We start from the raw sequence: 18813 nt of genomic DNA, 5'->3' as shown, positions 1-18813 counted from the left end.
CCTATTCGAAATAGCAGGACAGGTCCGACAGGACTAATTGGTTTAAATTTAAACCATTACATTAACAAAATGGATGGTTTTCATCATACAAAAATCTCAAGCTACAGATTATAAAAAAAAAACAAAAAACTCACTACACAACATACGTTCTCATCAACAACACTCCAGCTTGGGTTCCAGAACATTCTAGATCCTACCAAGAACCCTCTCAGCTGCCGCAATAGTGAACTGTATATCCTCTGTAGTGTGAGCCAAGCTAGTAAACCCAGCCTCAAACTGAGACGGTGCAAAGTAAACACCTTCTTCCAACATTCCCCTGAAGAACCTACCAAACTTCTCCGTGTCGCTCTTCTTGGCATCCGCGAAGTTGTAGACCGGTCCTTCTGTGAAAAAGAAACCGAACATACCGCTTATGTAACCGCCGCACATTGCATGTCCGGTTTTCTTCCCGGCTTCTAAGATGCCGTTGGTTAGTTGTTTAGTGATCTTGTCTAAATACTCGTATGTTCCTGGCTGCTTTAGCCGCTTCAGAGTATGAATACCTGCCGTCATGGCCAAAGGGTTACCACTTAGTGTCCCGGCTTGGTACATCGGTCCTGCAGGAGCAACCTGCAACGACAAAAACAATAACAGAAATATCTTTATATGCCAGTTCTGAGATTTATGGATAGGCCTGTGCACATTTATATGGAAGGAAGAACCAAACCGAAATTGAACCGAATTTCATAAATGTATGCATAGATTCTATGTCTATGAAACTGAAAAAGGGAAACCGAACCGGAACCAAAGGAATATCCAAACTTTTAAATAGAGTTTATATAACAATAAATATTAATTATATTTAGTTTTACAATAACCATATATCTTCCAGAAAAAAACAAATTATCCGAATATTTTTTCATCTAAAGTTTGTCAAATTATCTGAATTACCTGATATTTTGTTTGAAAAACTGAATTATCTAATATTTTCTCCGAAAAAAATCTGAACTATCCTTAAAATTTACTCAAATTAACCAAATCCAAAATTTTCTTGGATATTAATTGGTTCCAAACTTTATTATCCAAAAAATAAAAAATAACTGAACCGAACCCTAGCTAAATTTCATAAATAATTGAACGGATCCGGAATTTCTAGAACCAAAAATGACCAGGAATGAAGGTTGAATAATCAGTAAATCTACTTTTAATCAATTTGGGAGTAGATGATCATCTATACATACTAACCACTTAAATTCCTAAGACCAGCTCTAACTACATTACTCAAACAATACTTTTCTCTTGAGAATACTAATGTCAGAACTCTAGTAATCTTGTATCATTAAGCATGTTCTATGCAACATATGTGCAGGATCAGATCTTACCATCTCCATAATATCTCGTCTTCCACCATAAGCTCCCACAGGAAGACCGCCACCGATGATTTTCCCAAGTGTAGTCAAGTCAGGAGTGATTCCAAAGTACTCCTGAGCACCACCATAAGCTAAACGAAAGCCAGTCATAACCTCATCAAAGATGAGAAGTGCACCATTGTCTTTACTCAGCTGACGTAACCCATTGATGAACTCAGGCGTAGGAGTAATGAAACCCGAGTTACCAACAACAGGCTCAAGAATAACCGCAGAGATCTCCCCTTTATGCGCCTCAAAGAGCTTCGCAACAGCTTCAATATCATTGTAAGGAGCTGTAAGAGTATCCGAAGTAGCCGCTTTAGGTACACCAGGCGAGTCAGGTAGTCCTAAAGTGGCTACACCACTACCAGCTTTAACAAGGAAGGCGTTGGCGTGACCGTGATAACACCCTTCAAACTTGATGAACTTCTCTTTGTTGGTGAAAGCTCGCGCGAGACGGAGCACACCCATACAAGCTTCGGTTCCGGAGTTAACAAACCGAACCATCTCAATGCTGGGAACAGCTGATATAACCATCTCGGCTAGAACGTTCTCTAAGAGACAAGGAGCACCAAAGCTTGTTCCTTTCTTCATCGTCTCAGCTAAAGCCGCGAGAACCTGCACTAAAGTTCGGTCCTTTATCAGAAAAAAACAGAGTAAAAAACAGAGTAAAAACAGAGCTCATTGCAAGAACGTAACCTCATCATCAGCATGGCCGATTATAGCTGGTCCCCAAGATCCGACATAGTCAATGTACTCATTACCATCAATGTCCCACATCTTTGAGCCTTTAACTGAATCAATCAGAACAGGTTGTCCGCCAACGGATTTGAAGGCTCGAACAGGGGAGTTCACACCTCCAGGCATCAGATTCTTACATGAAGAGAAGAATGAAAAGTTTAGACCTTTGCAACTAAAGACTGATCCATTTTCGATAAAGGCTCTAACTTTCAATCGGATATTGATTAGAAATGAATCTACTGACCTTGGCTGCGTTGAAAGCTTCCTCGGATTTCTGAAGAGTGAAGCTTTTCTTCTTCTCGTCGACGGATACTGACATCTTGATGGAGGATCGGTTAGAAGGAGAAGAAGAGACTCTCTTAGAGATCTTGCAGGAGCATGAGAAGCCCAAAGCGGTTCCTGATCCTGTAAGCGTCGCCGACATCTTTGCTCTCGCGGTCGGAGTTGGTGAGTGTTGTGAGGAGAAGAGTCAACAAGATAAGGAAGGCGATTGCGAGTTTTTGTATGTTTGATACTTACTTAATAAAATTTAATATATAATTTAATTTAATTTTTACTTTATTATACGATTTCAAATAACTTTCTACCAATAAAATTTAATCAATTCAAATATTCTCAATTAATGTTCCTCAAAAATAGAGTTATTCTTGGGTTCACCTCCTAAGGTGAATCTATAGGTTCACCTGCCAATAGGATTTCATTATTTTAAATTCGATATCTTTTAAAAAAATATTATCAAGTTATATTATGTTTTTAAAATAAAAAAGTGAAAAAATAGCAGCTACAGTAAAAAGAATTTAAAAAAATCTTTTTAACGTCGTCAGCAAAACACTAAACCCTAAATCCTAATCTCTAAACTCTAAATCCTAAACCCTAAACTCTTGGGTAAACCTAAACCCTTAGGTAAATCCTAAACCCTTGGGTAAACTCTAAACTCTTGGGTAAATCCTAAACTCTAAATAAAAACACTAAACCCTAAACCCTTGAGTGTTTTAGTGTTTAGTGATTTTGATTTAGAGTTTAAGATTTATCCTAGAGTTTAGGATTTATCCAAAGGTTTAGGGTTTAGGATTTAGGGTTTAGGGATTAGGATTTAGGGTTTAATGTTTTACTGATGACGTTTTTTTTTTTGGTCGGCACTGATGACGTTAAAAATATTTTTTTTTTGTAATTACTACTATTTTTTATTTATTTCCTTTTACCTTTTAATTTTAAAAAGATAATATAAATTGACAATATTTTGTTTCCTTTTTTAAAAGATATCGAATATCAAATAACACAATCCTATTGGTTGGTGAATCTAGAGGTTCATCCTAGGGGGTGAACCCAAGAATAAGTCTCAAAAGTATAAAAAAGTACATTAACAATATAGAAAATCTATCTTTGTGGAACAAAAAAAAATCTAAAACATCTTACTTTCAAGAACGGATGTAGTATGTCTAAACCGGGTGGGGATCCGACCCGGAAACCCAGTTCTATTAAATGGATACTCCAAGTATTTTAATTTCATATAGTCAAATACATGTAATTTCGTGTGTTGTAAAATAATATTAATTGGGAAAAGATATTTATTTTTGTCAAGGGAAAGATATTTAAAATGATTATTTAATTTAGATTTTTGGAAGTTGTAAAAGCATCTCCCAAAGATACTCTATAACTTCAAATATGAAGTTTTTGGCTCTCCAAAAAAGAATTTCAAAGCTTCAAATTTGAAGTTTCGAGGAGTGAAATTCTATATTTGAAGTTTCACTTTTCAAAACTTCAAATTTGAAGTTTCATATTTTTGTTTGCATTTTGGTCCTTACAATTACAAATCACATTTATAATTTTTAAATATTTTTTAGTTTATCGTATTAATCATTAAAATTTTATATCTTATTAAAATTTTATTTTTTTATAAATCTAAGTTTTACACATAAAATTAAATAAAATTTTAAAATAAAAATAAAACTTTAAAATAAGATTAAAAATATTTTAAAACTAGATTTAGACAATACCAATACAAAATAAACTTGACAACAAAAAAGCTTTTAAAAATTTACACGAAGACATAACTATTACAAAAATTTAAATATTACAACAACACTAATAGTCAGGTAAATTTGATCCAGAACCTCCAAATCTCAAAATATTGTAAACAAATTTTGTGTAACCGAAGATGGTTGTTGTTGTTTTGATGTATTTTCTGTACAATTATTTCTTGTTAAGATCTAATGTATTCACGAGTATTAATATCATCGATAGAAGTTAAGTCTTTTAGCAAAAAAAATTTCTCTTTTACTTTCTTGTTCAGATCTAATGTATTTACAAGTCTAAGATCACTCGGTCTCAACAATTTTTAGTTTGTAATCTACAAATTAAAAATAAAGAGAAATATTTTTTACTTCGAAATGTATTAGTTGATCATATATATATTACAAAAATAATTTTATTGAATAATATGATATTTTACTTGAAGTTTAATATTAATTATGTTATTTCTATTTAAAATTTCTATTTCAATATAACATTTTATTAATTAATACTGTTGTAATATTTTTATATAAATGCTTAGTTATCTACAAAAGTTTTTATGAATTTAAATTATTTATGACAAATATAAGGACCATGATATAAAATACAAATAGTTTTGAAGTTAAGTTTGAAGTTTTTATTTTGCAGAAAAACACCTTGAAACTTCAAATATAGAGTTTTAGAAACTTCATAATATAGTATCTTTTTGGAGATGCTCTAAATTATGAAAGCGCATAACACACAAGAAAACTATAGAATAGACCAGTGTTTTGAAACCCGACCCGGATCCGCGGTTGAACCGGTAAACCCGGCAACCCAGAAAAAAACTGGTTTGGGTTTTGTGAAAAACCCAATATTTAGAAACCCGCAAAAACCCACAAAAACCCAGTAGAACTCGATACCGGTTGAACCAATAAATAACTTTTACTTCTTTTTTTTAATTTTTAATTATGTTTTTAGATTATGTTTTATATTCTAAATTTTCAATTAAGAAGTTATATACTGGAAAAAAAGTTAGGTTTTTCCTTTTCAGTTTTATATTTGTGATTTTTAGATTTTAATGAAGATTTTACTATGCCACTTGAAAAAAATAAAGTGAGCGATAGTAGAGAGAACCAAAACTAGTTGATGTGATTTGGTGTTAGTTTATTTCCGTTATTGATAATTTATTATATTGATTTTTACTTTTGTTTATTTTATTTTTTTAATTTAATTTATTATTCACATTAAACATTTAAATATTTAGAAATTTTATGTCTTGATTTTTTCAAATGTCATAACTCTTACCTTGTTAGACAAAATTATAAATAGTCTAAACTATTTTTTGATAATTTGTATATCAAATGAAAATAAAAATATAGAAATTAAAGTTAAGTATTTTCTAAATGTTATTAAACATAAAAATATACATATCCAAACTATTATTTTATGTTTATAAAAACATTTAAAAAATATTAAACTTTAGTTTCTATATTTTTATTTACTTAGCTGATATATTATTATATAATAAAATTTATTTATTTATCAACATGCGGTTCGTCCGCGGTCGATCCAGTGACCCAGCGACCCGGTAAATCGTCTGGTTCAGTGTCCGGATCGGATTTAAAAATAAAATAAAAATCAATTTTATAATATTATCTAAAAAATAGTAACTTAAATTTTCAAAATTAGCATTTTTTTTTTTTGTAAATATATGAGTTTGATGTGTTTTAACATCAATATTATATATGTATAAATTAAAAATGTAAAAACCGAGAAAATATAACAAAAATTATATAAAGAATTTAGACGCAGTAAGACTTTCTTCCCTAACTTCCGGATCAGACATATTCCAAAAGCACAAAATACTATGGCGGACAAGCTTGCAAGTGGTGCGAGGAGTTCTCCATCATCTATGTTATATGTCGATTCAATACTTTCGGTTTGGCTTTCTGAATCGCGCGGTCCAGTTACTTAGTTCTCGGTTATGTTGTCAAAAAAAGTTACTAATTTTTAAATAATATTATAAAATTTTGATTTAAAAAAAAAAAATTTAATGGTAAAACTCCTCAACTATGTTTACTTAATGTAGAAACCCCTAAATTAAAGATTTGCCAGTAGAAATGGCAATTATAACGTGGTAGGGTTTAATTCATTAAATAACGTTAATTTGAGGGTTTTTTTGTTAAATACTTAGTTTGAAAGTTTTTACCCAAAACAATTAGTTGAGAGGTTTTAACATTAAAAATCCAAAAAAAAAATTTATATAACCGACACATCACAAACAAACTACAATAATAAATCCCAGGAAGAAGGATCAGGCTTGATGAGTCTATTTACATATCTTCATTACGTTTACATTTCAAGTTTGGGGCCTTGACTTACGTTCATATATAAAATCATAGTGCTGATTTTACTTCAATGCAAATATTGTTGGTGGCAATAGTGAAAGTCTTAATAAACTTATAAAAATAAAAGTTCATGTCAAGGGTATCAAATAGAACAAGGATTAGGAAAAACCTAACATGTAACAGCTACACAAGAAGTCACTACATGAGGAAACTATAGGGAGATTACATAGTAGTACAAAGTACAGAATCAACACTCTCTTTGTCACTTAGACAATGTTGATCAGTTTTGATTCTCTTCACATCAGATCTTGAGAGAAGAACCTTAATCCTTTGGCTTTTCTTCCTCTTCCTTCTCTTTGTCACTTTCAGCCTCGGCTTTCTCCTCTTCTTCCTTCTCTTTATCACTTTCAGCCTCGGCTTTTTCCTCTTCTTCCTTCTCTTTATCACTTTCAGCCTCAGCTTTTTCCTCTTCCTCGTCTTTCTCTTCTTCCTCCTCTTTATCACTTTCAGCCTCAGCCTTTTTCTCTTCTTCCTTCTCTCCTTCACTTCCAGCCTCAGAGTTCTCCTCTTCGTCTTCTTCATCAGTCATTGCACTTATAGCATCTGTGATAACAGCCTTCACCTCTGGTTTTCTATGCGAGAGATCAACACCAAAATGCTTGCCTGATGTTATCACATACAACAAATGTCACCAAATGCTCAACACTTGGAAAATATAATTAAACATGGATTGCAAAATCAAAGAACGTACTTAGCTTCTTCAGAATATCTGATAATGTCGCCTGTTATTAGGAAAACAAACAATAGAGTATAAGAACATTGATTCAAGGTCTTTCGACCATTATATTTCAGCAAATTGAAATAGCTCACCGTATTGAAGTCTACTTCCTGCAGCATTTTGGACACCACTTCAAGCATCTCTTCTCTGGTGGGCTCTGCTTTGCCTTTCTTAATGGCTTTTCCTGCACCCAATCCATGACAGTAGGTAGAAACAGAAGAGCAATGAGCTTCAAAGAGAGAATAATTTCACTTTAAAAAAATTTAACAGCTGAGAACGGTTATAACCTTTCTCTTTAGATCCCTTGGCCTGTGTCTTAGTTGACTGTTTCTTGCTTTTCCCTTTCGAAGACTCTTCATGATCAACTTTTTGCTTCTTGGATGGGGATGAAGTTGACTTGGCAACTTTTTTGGAGGACTTTTCACCCGATTTTTTAGAACCTTTCGCAGAAGCTTGTTTGTCCTTACCTTTGGTCCCCGAGCTCTTCTCTTCAGTCTTTTTTGACGAAATTTTCTTATCAGATGGCTTTTCATCTTCTGCTTCGTCTTTCTCATCTTCAATTCCAGCCTTTTCATGGTCACTTTCTTCTTCTTCTCGTGCTGAATCATCGTCTTCATTAGCATCCTTAGTACCTTCAGAATCAGAGTCCCCCTCATCCTTGCCTTCTTCTGCCTCTGGCTGATCTCGCTTTTTTGTTTGCCTCTTCCTCTGTGTAGTAAGAAAAACATAAACACACGAGGGATGTTAAAACCCATGTTCAACATCCAACAAACCAAGAACACAGGTAAAAAGGCAAAATACATTCAGAATCCAAATTACATCAGCCATATGAAGAACATATTAGAAACCGAAGATAGAAAAGGAGCTAATGGTAACAGTTACCAGCCAGTAGCACGCAAGGAATACAAACTGTGCTATATTTACAGTTAAGAAACTACAAACCTTAGCTGGGGTCTCTGAAGATTCTCCAGATTTCCCCTTCCTTTGTGTGCTCTTGCGCTTTTTGGCTTGCTAAAACATATAATTCGAAAGAGAATTCAATACTCCCATACTGACGATAAAATCATCTAGAACAATAATGTACTAAATCAAACAGTACCTTTTCACGATCAGCAAGTATAACATCTCTTGTTGCCTTGGGAGATTCCAAAAATTCAAGCACTTTGACAGCTAATTCTTCCTGAGAGTATCAGGACAGAGAGATTCTTATAGGTTAGAATACAGAGCAAAGTACAGTAAATAGACAAATCACATCTTATTACTTACTTTTTTTATGTTGCTTCTGTTTACAGGTATATCAAGTACGTCACAGAAAAAGATTAACTTTTCTTTTATGCATTTGTCAAGTTTCTCCTTAAGTCGTGCTCTTTGCTTCTCCTCCTGGAAAACATTTGAAGTCTCAGCACGAGGCAAAACAAGAATATACATCCCTATAACAAAATAGAAACGAAATGCTTTACCTCTTTCTCTGACCACGCAAAGCCAGAAAACTGACCAATGTTTTTCTTAACCATCTGTGCCTGCAGAACAAATTTTCACAAAACTCTTGTAAGTAGACAACAAAAAAAAATTCCAAGATAACAATCCATAACGGGACATGCTTGATAAAGCTTTTAAAGCACCACCTTTGCTTTCTTCCCATACAGAATGGTGTGTAGCAGCATCAGGTTGTCGTCAGCTTTTCTCTTAGATAGGTTATGAGCAACTGAAACAGCCAACATTATCAGACAGATTTCTAATAGTCAATAAAGGTAAACAAACAAGAAGACTCTGTCAAAACAACTAAATTTTCCAGCATACATGAGAAAGAGAAAACATGTAGTCAGATCTACAAGATGAGATATAAACAAATCACAGACAGTAGTTAATACGCTAATTGTGATAGCTACAGCTACAAGATGAAATATTCCACCAGAAAGTCAGACTATCAGTATGCAAAAGCCCGAGCCTCTCTAAGGCGTTTCCAGATCTGTGTCTAATCAAATGGCTTTATAATCATATCAATTCTCACAGCTATCTCATCTTCCTAGATCTAAGAGATGAGTCAAAGCATCAAAGATCGTTCATTTATCAGCAATTAGGTGAACAATTCACAAATCCACAAGAATTCAACCACGACAAGCACAAACACATACCATTTGGAATTTCCTTGAGCGGTGTTCCACGACCCTGACAACACACACACACACACATGGAAACAAGAGCTAGTGAATAAAACACACAAAGAAACCTATTTGAATTCTAAGAAACATATGACTACAAAAAGGATACCTTTTCAATTGAAACAGACTTGCTCGGTGTAACTCGCACAGGACCAGACGAGGAGAAACGCTCAACTTGCTTTCTCTCCCTCGTTGGCCTATCGCTACTCGGAGTCACCGCCTCCTTCTTCTCCGAAGACTTCTTACTTCCGCTTCCTTCTCCTTCTTCTTCCTCATCTTTTACATCCTCTTCTTCGTCTTTGTCTTCCAATTCACCTTCTTTCGATTCAGCCTCTTCCTTCTTCTCCGCGTCGTCGTTTCTTGGGGGATCCGCTACTTCCTTCACCTTCGAGGCGTCGCCAACACCTAATTCCTCCTTCGCCGGAGATCCAGCTCCCGGTGTCTTCTCATCTAGGGTTTCAGTCGCCATGAGAGTCCAAATCGAGAAAAGCGAATCAAAGGTAAAGAGAAAGAAAAAAAAAACTAGATCTCGAGAGTCTTGAAAACCCTAATTCGATAGAAAAAAACGATTAAGAAGAGAACACAAAATCGAATTTGGGGATTTCAAAAAAATTCTGGTGCCAAAATTTTAGAACACAAAGGCGGGCTCTCTCTTTCGCCAAACGAAAATTTTCACTAAAAAAACATCTCCCGGCAAACTTACCCAATATATATACGTATACAACTCAAAACAAGGCCCAATAACTTTAATGGGCCAAAAGACCCATTTAAGGCCTAACAGCTCGCTGCAAACTTACCTAATCAAAAGGTAAGTTCCGACATAATGAATTTATAATGGGCCGAATCAGCCTCCTTCTAAGCCCATTTAAGTTCCGACGTGTTGTGACAATAAATTTTCAAAAAAGCTAATAAATTTTTGGAGGGAAATAACAAAAAAAAAATCCCTAACTTTCGCCGGCGAAATGCCTAGACGACGGCTGAGACTCCAACACTACTCCGACGACGACGACGACGAAGAAGGAGAAGATGAAATCGGAGCAAGCGGAATCGGCGATTCTGCTCAGAGCGTTAGTCGTGCTCCTTCTGTGCAACCGGAAAGCTCGTCAGCGTCTAATTTAAACCCTAATCCCGTCGAGCAAACCACTGTATCGGAAGTTGAGATTATCGACGTCTCCGGTAATTCCACTCCCTCGCCGCCGGAATCTAGTATTCCGGTTGATCCGTCGGAGGCGGAAGTCCAGAACGGCTACGACTCGCCGATCGCTGAGGCTCTCTCTCGGATGGGGATTAAGCTCAAGACGGAGTGGTGGGTCTCTTGTCTTTCTTGGCTCGAAGCCTCCGTTCCGGAGTTTTCACGCCTCGAAGTTGCGGCGAAAGCTAAGCATTGCTTCGAGCAGTTTCTGTTTTGCGATATGAATCTATGCGGAGGCGGGATTCTTCCGCGGAACGTTGCGTCTATGGTTCTTGAAGAACTCGCTGGTCCGTTTGTTCTTCAGGTTGTTCCTTTTTTTGGTATAGAGATAATGCATAAAGTGTGGTTTTTTTTACTGAGACTTGTGGTTAATCGTCAGGTTGATGAGATTGTTAACATTGGGTGTGCCCTCAAAGGGAGATATGAAAACGCTAATGCAGGGCTTAAGAGGTGTTTGAAGCTCTCTATGACAGATGGTGTTCAACGTGTTTTTGGTATGGAGTACAGACCTATTAAAGATCTGCAAGTCTTGGCTCCTGCTGGTTTAAAGGTGTGCTTCTTTATGAAGTGGTAGATGATGAGGAATTAATATGTGGAATTTGCTTCTAAGAGCATTATACAGGCTTTAGGGTGATGTATTAGTTGTATTTTTTAAATTCATGCTTTTATGATTGTAGCTGCTGGTTTGTATTTATCACGTTTGTGTTATAAGAACTGACAATGACAGTAAATGCAGATTGTTGTGTCTAGCGTACAAGTTAGACATGGGCTTTTAATGCTAGTACCTGAGACTATACAAGTTTTAGGAGGGATGGTTGAAGAATTGGAAGAAGCACGAAAGCGTCTGGTTATTGAAGTGAACAAACCTCCAAGAGGAATAAGGTAAGACTTTTTTCAGAGAATGGTTGACGTTGTTTAGAACTTGGTATTTTCTTTGGTCACTTGCTTCGTATTCAGAAGTTGTGTCGTTCTCTTTGGTTGGACCTATTACTTGCTCCAATTTGAACTTGGTATATCTCCTGCTTATGCTTCTCCCACTTACTTCGTATTCAGAGGTTGTGTCGTGGTGTCTCTTTAGTTGGATTGGATTCTCTCGGAAAGATGATGCATGATTTAACGTTAACACATTTTATACGCACTACCAATTATCTTTTCTATGTGCTTACAGCAATTGCCTTTGCAAATTTTCCCTTTCTTTTCGAAGTTCTTATTGGATTTTAACTTTTGCAGAACAAGGAACCGAGGTGTTGCTTCGTTGGCAACCAGAGCAAGTCTAGCTGCGTGGTCGCTAAATGACAATGATACTGGTAACCAAGTAAACAGTTCTACCTCGGGAGATGCTAGTCACGTTCAGGCCAATGGTCAAGGTATGGATAGTTCTTTCAGTTTTCACTATGATATTTCCTCACTTATCTATAACAGTCACAACAATAAACAGAAAGTTTGCTGTCTTTCTGAGTGGAAGATGGTTGTTATTAGCGACTTTCAGTAATGTGATACAACCATTTCCTTTTGAGACTATTAACTCTCTTTTAACCAAAACACTTATGGCAGGCAATTCTGCGAATGTAACGAGAACTCATATCAGTCCACGGACAATGAGTAATCTTCCTGCTTCCATCAACGTGGAAGCTACTTTTTCGAGGGTTGAGCATATGCAGATTGATACTGCTATTACCCACGGGGAAAGAACGTTCTCTGGTTTGCACTCGACTTCTAGTAACATTCACACGACAGCATCCACACCTCCTACTAGCTGTAGTGGTACAAGACTCTTTTACAACAGCGGTTGCGAAAATACTTTGGATCAACAAACATCTAACGTGACTTCATTTGTTGAAGAAATGCATATCGACAATGGTAACGTGAGGGATACAACGGGTCCTGTATATGGTTCAGGTTCAGGCGCTGTAGCTGATGATGAAGTCAGTAATATGGTTGTCGATTTGGAAACCCCCTCTGTGATGTCTACAAATCCGGAGACACCTTTCACTTACTTGGCCGAGATGTCTCAGAATTGGGCAGTAATGAAAGATACCATGCCTTTTGTTCAAGGAAGGATTAAGGTACTAACACCAAAACTCTCTGAGTCTTAAACCGATCTGTGAAACTTATGCATCCCTTTTGGCAGTGCTTTCTAACTGGAGTGAAGAGATTCCAGTTCAAGCAACAGTCTACTTTTGAGCTTATATGCTACGTCGATGATGGAAGTCTTATCTGTGAGATCTTGCTCCATAATGACGTGAGTCTAATCTCTTGTTTCTCTAAATTTTCTTGGCGGTGTTAGAATGAAGATCGTCCCCTCATCACTCATCATGTCCATGCTATTCCCTCTGTAGGTTGTACAAAGAAGGATAGGTCATTCATCCATGGAGGTCACAGCTGCGCTTACCTCTTCAGCACCAACAAGAGAAAATGCCATGATGAAGGAGAAACTAAAAGGCTTCCAGTTGTTTCTAGCTGACTTTGAGGTAAACCCATTAACTTTTCTTCAGTGGTTATAGCTCAAGGTCGATAAGAAGTCATCCATGATCAGAGACACCAAAACATAAGTTGAATATAGAAACTATGCTTTGTACTGAATGAAAAAAACCCAAGCAAACCCAATCCAGGCTAGTTTTTTTTTGGTTTTGGGTCTAAATTGTTTATTTCTTATGTTGCTGTAGGGAATGATGGTGGTAGAAATGAACAGAACGTCACAATATCCAGTAGCTATTGAGATGAATCAGGGATGTTCATCAACCGATGCTCGGTTACTATTTGAAAGAATCAAATCTTCTGGCATAGCTCCTCCAGTTGTTGTTTTATCCCCTTGATCAAGTAGTCGAACTAAAGCTTGTGAAACATTGAGGGCTTTTAGTAACTTGACCCCATAAACCGGTTCAATATTGGAATCGGGTAATTTTAGTTTTGGTAGCTAATTATACCGGGTTTTATAACTTAGTACCAAGTACAGTGCTATTTTCTGTTTCTTTTACCTATAAGTTTCTTCTGCCATGTTTGGATAAAAGCACAGTGTAATAATGATATATAACACAATCCTCTCATCAGATTAGAATCTTGGAAGGTCTTCTAGGTATAATGCCTACACAGTAACAGGTCATCTTCAACCATCCATCTCAGCTTCTTTGCCTTTACCTCCCACTAAGTGATGTGATCTAAAGCCCTTTGTAATAAAAGTTAGCTTTCTTTATTCTAAAAGTTATTTTATTAAATGATTGTTTTGTAGATTTGGCTCATGTCTAAATCTCAACAAAATTCTTGATGACAATGAAAATAATTTCTATCATTTTCGGCAGATAAAACTTACCCGATTCCAGTAGGCCTACATTTTCTCTTTTAATGTGTTTCACATATAGAACTCGTTAACTGAGTGGACTTTAACAAATAGTTGTACTAGCATCATCTTTTATTTTATTTTTTCTTTATAATGGTCCTACTCCTACATCCTTTTGGTTTGTGTTTACGTTTGCATGTTAACATATATTGCGGGTATTTTAGTATTAAATTATGTATTAATCAATAGTTTGTTACGTAAAAGCTAAATGCGAACGAAAGATAAAGTATACATGCTTTTATAACTCGTCTACAAATTAACTATATACTAATTTTAGTCAAAAGGTGTTCAGTTAGAAAAGATAAAACATTTTAATTTTTATTATAGCATATAACCAAACTTAACAAGAAAAACAATCAGGCCTTGGTGTTTATGAGACTAACTTGTGTTTGAAACAATCAAAACATTAATCTATTTTCCTCGTATTAAATCTTTGATTCCGGTAAGTGAGTGGACCTCCGGCAAACATATTGTACTGCTTAACATGTCCTGTACGTCTTTACTTTCTCAATATTTTCTCGAAAATGCGAGACGTTTAAATTAGTGTCAAGGTCTAAAGGTAGGCTTATCCACCCAATCTAAGTTGTTCTATAATCTATATAATTACGACTCTATCATCTATGGTCCTATCTATATTCTAAAATATATTTAGATTATGGGTTAAGATCTTTCAGTATGGTACAGATCTTAGAATTCTTGAGTTGAATCCCTCTTCCCTCGTTATATATATTATTCTCTCAGAATATAATCAAATAACTAAATCTTTGTCAAAATAAAATAGGATAAACTGAAGAAAATAATGAAAATAAATTGACATAGGTGAGCTAAAAAGGAACGGTATGTATGAGATGACAACGAAAGGAGAATACATTGCTTGGCAGTTGCTGCCAAAATCAAAAGTGTAAAAAAATAATTGGTAATAGCAATAGGGATGATGGGGATGGATATAATAACTAGTTTTAGAGTTGTGTGAGAAATTCAGGTAAACGAATCAAAAGATGTTGATGGTCTCGACACTTTTAATCAAAGATTAGGTTAAATGGTCGACTCAGTCACAGTTCGGTCACAATCAAACCTAAACCAACCTAATGAAATCCGGTCAAGTGTCTCGTTGTAACAACGTTGTTATCATCATTATTTTTTATTTCTATAATTTAACTTTCGAAAATACGTTACTTGATACTTATGCATTACAAAAACTTACCCAAAACTTACTAATCGTCTCCGGATTATTTTTCTCTGAAACTTTGATAGTCTCCGGGTTTTTTTTAATTTTTGTTGAAGTATTAATTCTCGACATGAAAACCTACATGCAAACAACACGTAACTTGACATTTGTAACGTATATGTATGTCTCTATGTGTCACTCGAAATACAGTCGAAGGTATGGTCCCAAAGAAAAAAGACCAACACAAGTAGTGGATAAATGCTATAACCCATCCACCATTTTACTTCTTCTTTTTTTGAGAACGACACCATTTTACATTTTTCAGTATTTTGAAAAGGAAAAATAATACTCTCATTCTTAATTATAAGCCCTGTTCGGGAACGCGCAAGGCGCTAGTCGGGCGGTTGGGTTGGGCCTAGCGCCTAAAAAAAAAATCGGGGATTAATCGGAAATTATGCGGGGCGGAATTTTTAGATGGTTTACTGTGTTATAAAACATGTTAATCTTTAATTGTGTATAACATTAATACATTTTCATGTTTAAGATTGTATAAAACACACAAATAGAATATATAAACTTAATATAGTGTATTTTTCATCAAAATTATGAATATAAATGATATTTATAAAATTTTAGATCAAATAAAAAATAAAAATATTATTAAAAAAAATAAAAAAATATATAAAAAAATAGATTAGGCGGCTAGGCGGTCATTTAGGCGGCTAGACGGTCATTTAGGCGGTCTAGCCATAAAAAAATCGGATATCCGATTTTTTAAACCGATTTGGCATAAATCGGGGCGGAAGAGTGACGCGTAACGCCTAGGCGGCTAGACGGCCGATTTTTAGAACAGGGATTATAAGTAAGAAGTTACTTGGATGCAATTTAAACAAACTAGCAAGATAAAACTAAAGTATTTTACTTTGTGAAAATGTTAAATAGAATATAAGATAAATCTAAACATGATCTGCTTTCACCAGGAAGACAACAAATATCACCCACTAAGCTACTACTATCAACAAAATACAAAGAGTTCCCAATGTATAAGACTAGTGATTTAAAAAATTCTACAAAAATGTATTCCATACGTTCATCAACAAAATATTAGATAATTAATAGAAACTTTTATATAACATAAATAGTACTTCTTGTGTTATTTAAAACGTTTTGATATGATGCTCATTTCTTACACTAACCAATAGTTTGTTTGTTTTTTCACCACCAACCACGTTATACTATTATATATTCATCCAAAACGAGGAAAATGAACTGAGCTACCGACATTGGATTGTAACCTTTTGTTTTCGCATCATTTGATAATAACTTTCCACTCCAATCTTGTACTGGATTTCTTTTTCATAATAGTTTTTCAGAGAGAAAGAGTAATTTGAACCAAGCGCTCGTAGCTCGGTGGTAAAGGAGGTACAGCTATACTGTCCGCCACCCGGGTTCGAGCCTTGGCCACAACGGATTTAACATCCTTTCCGTTGGGACGCTGGATCCTTTTCGGAGGGATAGTTGGGAATGTGGCTGCCCAGATACCAGAGTTATCAAAAAAAAAAAAAAAAAAATTTGCTTACTCGAGGGCAAACAATAAAATAGATACTTAATTTAACCCATTATTATGAAGGTTTTTAAGTTGCGTATTTTACAATTTATATTAATATTTAGTTTCACAGATTTTGATTTTTAATTTTTAATTAAATATCAATATATTGTTTAATTTTGATAAACTGAGACTTACAATAGAAATACTAACCAGTATTTAAAAAAACTGAGTAATTTACTTATTTGTCAAAAAAATCTACTTATTTTTCTCTTCTAGAGTAAAACAAAGAGTAACGTATACAGTTTCTTTTTATTTAATTTTGTTTGTTTATAAGGGAATCGTGTAAATATTTAATCAGAAGATAAAAAACGGTGCGTCCAATAAAAGAAGCGATAAGCGTTGTAGTACGAAAACACATGTTTTGAGGAAGTGGTGGCGGGTCACGTGGGCACATTCATAAACTGTACGTCCTCAGAGATGGCACGGACCCATCACATGGGGTCCAAGGTTAACACCGTCATATCACGGCTCCGGTTATACATCACGCCTCACGCGCCGCGTAGGCGGCTGGGGTTTCTGGTGTCTACTCCGCTGGAATAGAATGTTCTTTGTTCTTTGTTCTTTTGCTTACCATGAGAAGACGTCACGAGATCATGAAATTTATAAAACTATTAATGCTTGACCATTGTAATGAGATACTAATCATACTATTTCAAGTTTAACATCAACTATGATAACAAATTGTTGGAGATACTTTAGTTTATTCAATCGAATAAGCGACAACTATTTGCAATGTTTTGATCTATTTAGTTATTACAAAATATAAAATATAAAAAATAATAATATTATTGTTTGGTTTTTCTTTGACATGTAAATCTAATTTGATATGTTTTAGAATTTTTTATGCTGTCCATATTGAGATAAACCAAAAACTAAACTACTGGCTTATCCAGTACATTGTATTAAACCCACAATTTGTTAACCAAAATTCATTACAAACTGTAATGTTTTTGAGAAAATTCATTTTTCACGTAGTAGTTTTGTAATCTGATACTGAGAATAAGGAAAAACAAACAAACATAGGATTCTTAATTATTTTCATATGATTGATTGACACTGCCACCATTTAATTTCTAACAACATTTGATGGCCACAAATAAAGAAAATAATCATAATCGAATAGACAAACTACAATGGCAAGTTTAAGATAAGGCAGCATAATTTTTCCCAAAAAAAGAAGATAAGTCAGCACTCTTTAATCTTTTTTTTTTTTTTTTTTGAAAAAATGCTAGCATTGTCATTAACTTTACTCGGACAATAAACGAACCAACCTAATTTATAGAGGCAAGAAAATAGTGTTTCACCCAAGTATTAATAATTCATCGATAAACTATGAACAACGTTCTTTTTACGGTGAGAACTGTATAAATGGGTTACTTCTAGTTTTTTTTTTTTTATCACAAACTGAATTTATTAAAAAGGGTTAAAATCCAAACGGGCAGGGCCCAAACATTACAAAAACCCAAATACACAAGGCGAAAAACAGAACTAACATTATGGGCCAAAAGATCCAACTTCTGAAAACCCTAGCTTGAGGAGCACCGCTCGATCCTCGCGAAGCGCGCGCCTCCCTCTCTTCTTCCTTCGGCTCTGGAATCCGCAATACGACGGCTAACCGCGACGCCGTCATCGGATCTGAGCCGAAACCATTCAAAACCAACTTTCCACCGCGACTCGTATACAAAGCATACCGAAAATCATAACTAGTCGGATCTACGAATTTAATAGAGAATAAAACCGCCTACAATCGATCATCATCACCGACATTCATGCATGCGGAATCAGATTCAGAAACGAGAGGCAGATTAACAAGAGAGGCTCAGATTCGTAGATCGATGTGAGGTAACTCAAGAAACTAGCCGGCGCTAGCGGTGCTAAGAGAGCCACCGCCTCCCGGAACCAAAAGCTGGCGATCTCGGTGCTGAAGAAGCCACCATCTCCCGGAAACAGAGACCGGCGAATAAGATGCTGAGAAAGCCATCACTTCCCGAGACAAAATCGGACGGCCACCGTAGATAGGTGCGCCGCCGAGACTAAATCCAACAGATCTATAACCTAAAAACATAAACCCACATTTAAAAGAAACTTGAAAAAC

At 35.3% G+C, this 18813-nt stretch overlaps 3 protein-coding genes across 3 annotated transcripts; 1 reads left to right on the top strand and 2 right to left on the bottom strand.

The window, feature by feature from the left end:
* Positions 1-29: 29 nt before the first annotated feature.
* LOC106318931 (glutamate-1-semialdehyde 2,1-aminomutase, chloroplastic-like) lies at positions 30-2627 on the bottom strand. Its single transcript, XM_013757100.1, has 4 exons — positions 2374-2627; positions 2088-2261; positions 1362-2006; positions 30-609 (listed from the first exon to the last, which is right to left on the bottom strand). Exons 1-4 carry the CDS (start codon positions 2551-2553, stop codon positions 187-189), a joined length of 1422 nt encoding a protein of 473 aa, XP_013612554.1. The 5' UTR covers positions 2554-2627; the 3' UTR covers positions 30-186.
* Positions 2628-6558: 3931 nt separating this feature from the next.
* LOC106312874 (DNA ligase 1) lies at positions 6559-10074 on the bottom strand. Its single transcript, XM_013750554.1, has 11 exons — positions 9522-10074; positions 9386-9419; positions 8876-8955; positions 8711-8770; positions 8517-8630; positions 8350-8430; positions 8193-8261; positions 7538-7958; positions 7343-7434; positions 7224-7254; positions 6559-7135 (listed from the first exon to the last, which is right to left on the bottom strand). The coding sequence occupies exons 1-11, from the start codon at positions 9879-9881 to the stop codon at positions 6795-6797; spliced, it is 1683 nt and encodes a 560-aa protein (XP_013606008.1). The 5' UTR covers positions 9882-10074; the 3' UTR covers positions 6559-6794.
* Positions 10075-10345: 271 nt separating this feature from the next.
* Positions 10346-13640, top strand: LOC106315949 (recQ-mediated genome instability protein 1). Its single transcript, XM_013753801.1, has 8 exons — positions 10346-10908; positions 10984-11154; positions 11341-11486; positions 11835-11971; positions 12159-12670; positions 12736-12846; positions 12944-13075; positions 13271-13640. Exons 1-8 carry the CDS (start codon positions 10375-10377, stop codon positions 13418-13420), a joined length of 1893 nt encoding a protein of 630 aa, XP_013609255.1. The 5' UTR covers positions 10346-10374; the 3' UTR covers positions 13421-13640.
* Positions 13641-18813: the final 5173 nt, after the last annotated feature.

This window comes from Brassica oleracea, chromosome C9 (genome assembly GCF_000695525.1).
Source record: "Brassica oleracea var. oleracea cultivar TO1000 chromosome C9, BOL, whole genome shotgun sequence".
Lineage (NCBI taxonomy): Eukaryota > Viridiplantae > Streptophyta > Magnoliopsida > Brassicales > Brassicaceae > Brassica > Brassica oleracea.
This window is presented reverse-complemented; position numbering and strand designations above follow the sequence as displayed.

Excerpts from the sequence above, each read along its gene's own strand:
- LOC106318931 (XM_013757100.1), bottom strand. The coding sequence starts at position 2,553 with ATGTCGGCGACGCTTACAGGATCAGGAACCGCTTTGGGCTTCTCATGC. Across the intron at positions 2,007-2,087 it reads TCGGCCATGCTGATGATGAG|GTTCTCGCGGCTTTAGCTGA; the intron begins GTTACGTTCTTG and ends ACTTTAGTGCAG. Across the intron at positions 610-1,361 it reads GACGAGATATTATGGAGATG|GTTGCTCCTGCAGGACCGAT; the intron begins GTAAGATCTGAT and ends TTGTCGTTGCAG.
- LOC106312874 (XM_013750554.1), bottom strand. The coding sequence starts at position 9,881 with ATGGCGACTGAAACCCTAGATGAGAAGACACCGGGAGCTGGATCTCCG. Across the intron at positions 9,420-9,521 it reads AGTCTGTTTCAATTGAAAAG|GGTCGTGGAACACCGCTCAA; the intron begins GTATCCTTTTTG and ends GTGTGTTGTCAG. Across the intron at positions 8,631-8,710 it reads TTGCGTGGTCAGAGAAAGAG|GAGGAGAAGCAAAGAGCACG; the intron begins GTAAAGCATTTC and ends AATGTTTTCCAG.
- LOC106315949 (XM_013753801.1), top strand. The coding sequence starts at position 10,375 with ATGCCTAGACGACGGCTGAGACTCCAACACTACTCCGACGACGACGAC. Across the intron at positions 11,155-11,340 it reads TGGCTCCTGCTGGTTTAAAG|ATTGTTGTGTCTAGCGTACA; the intron begins GTGTGCTTCTTT and ends CAGTAAATGCAG. Across the intron at positions 13,076-13,270 it reads TGTTTCTAGCTGACTTTGAG|GGAATGATGGTGGTAGAAAT; the intron begins GTAAACCCATTA and ends ATGTTGCTGTAG.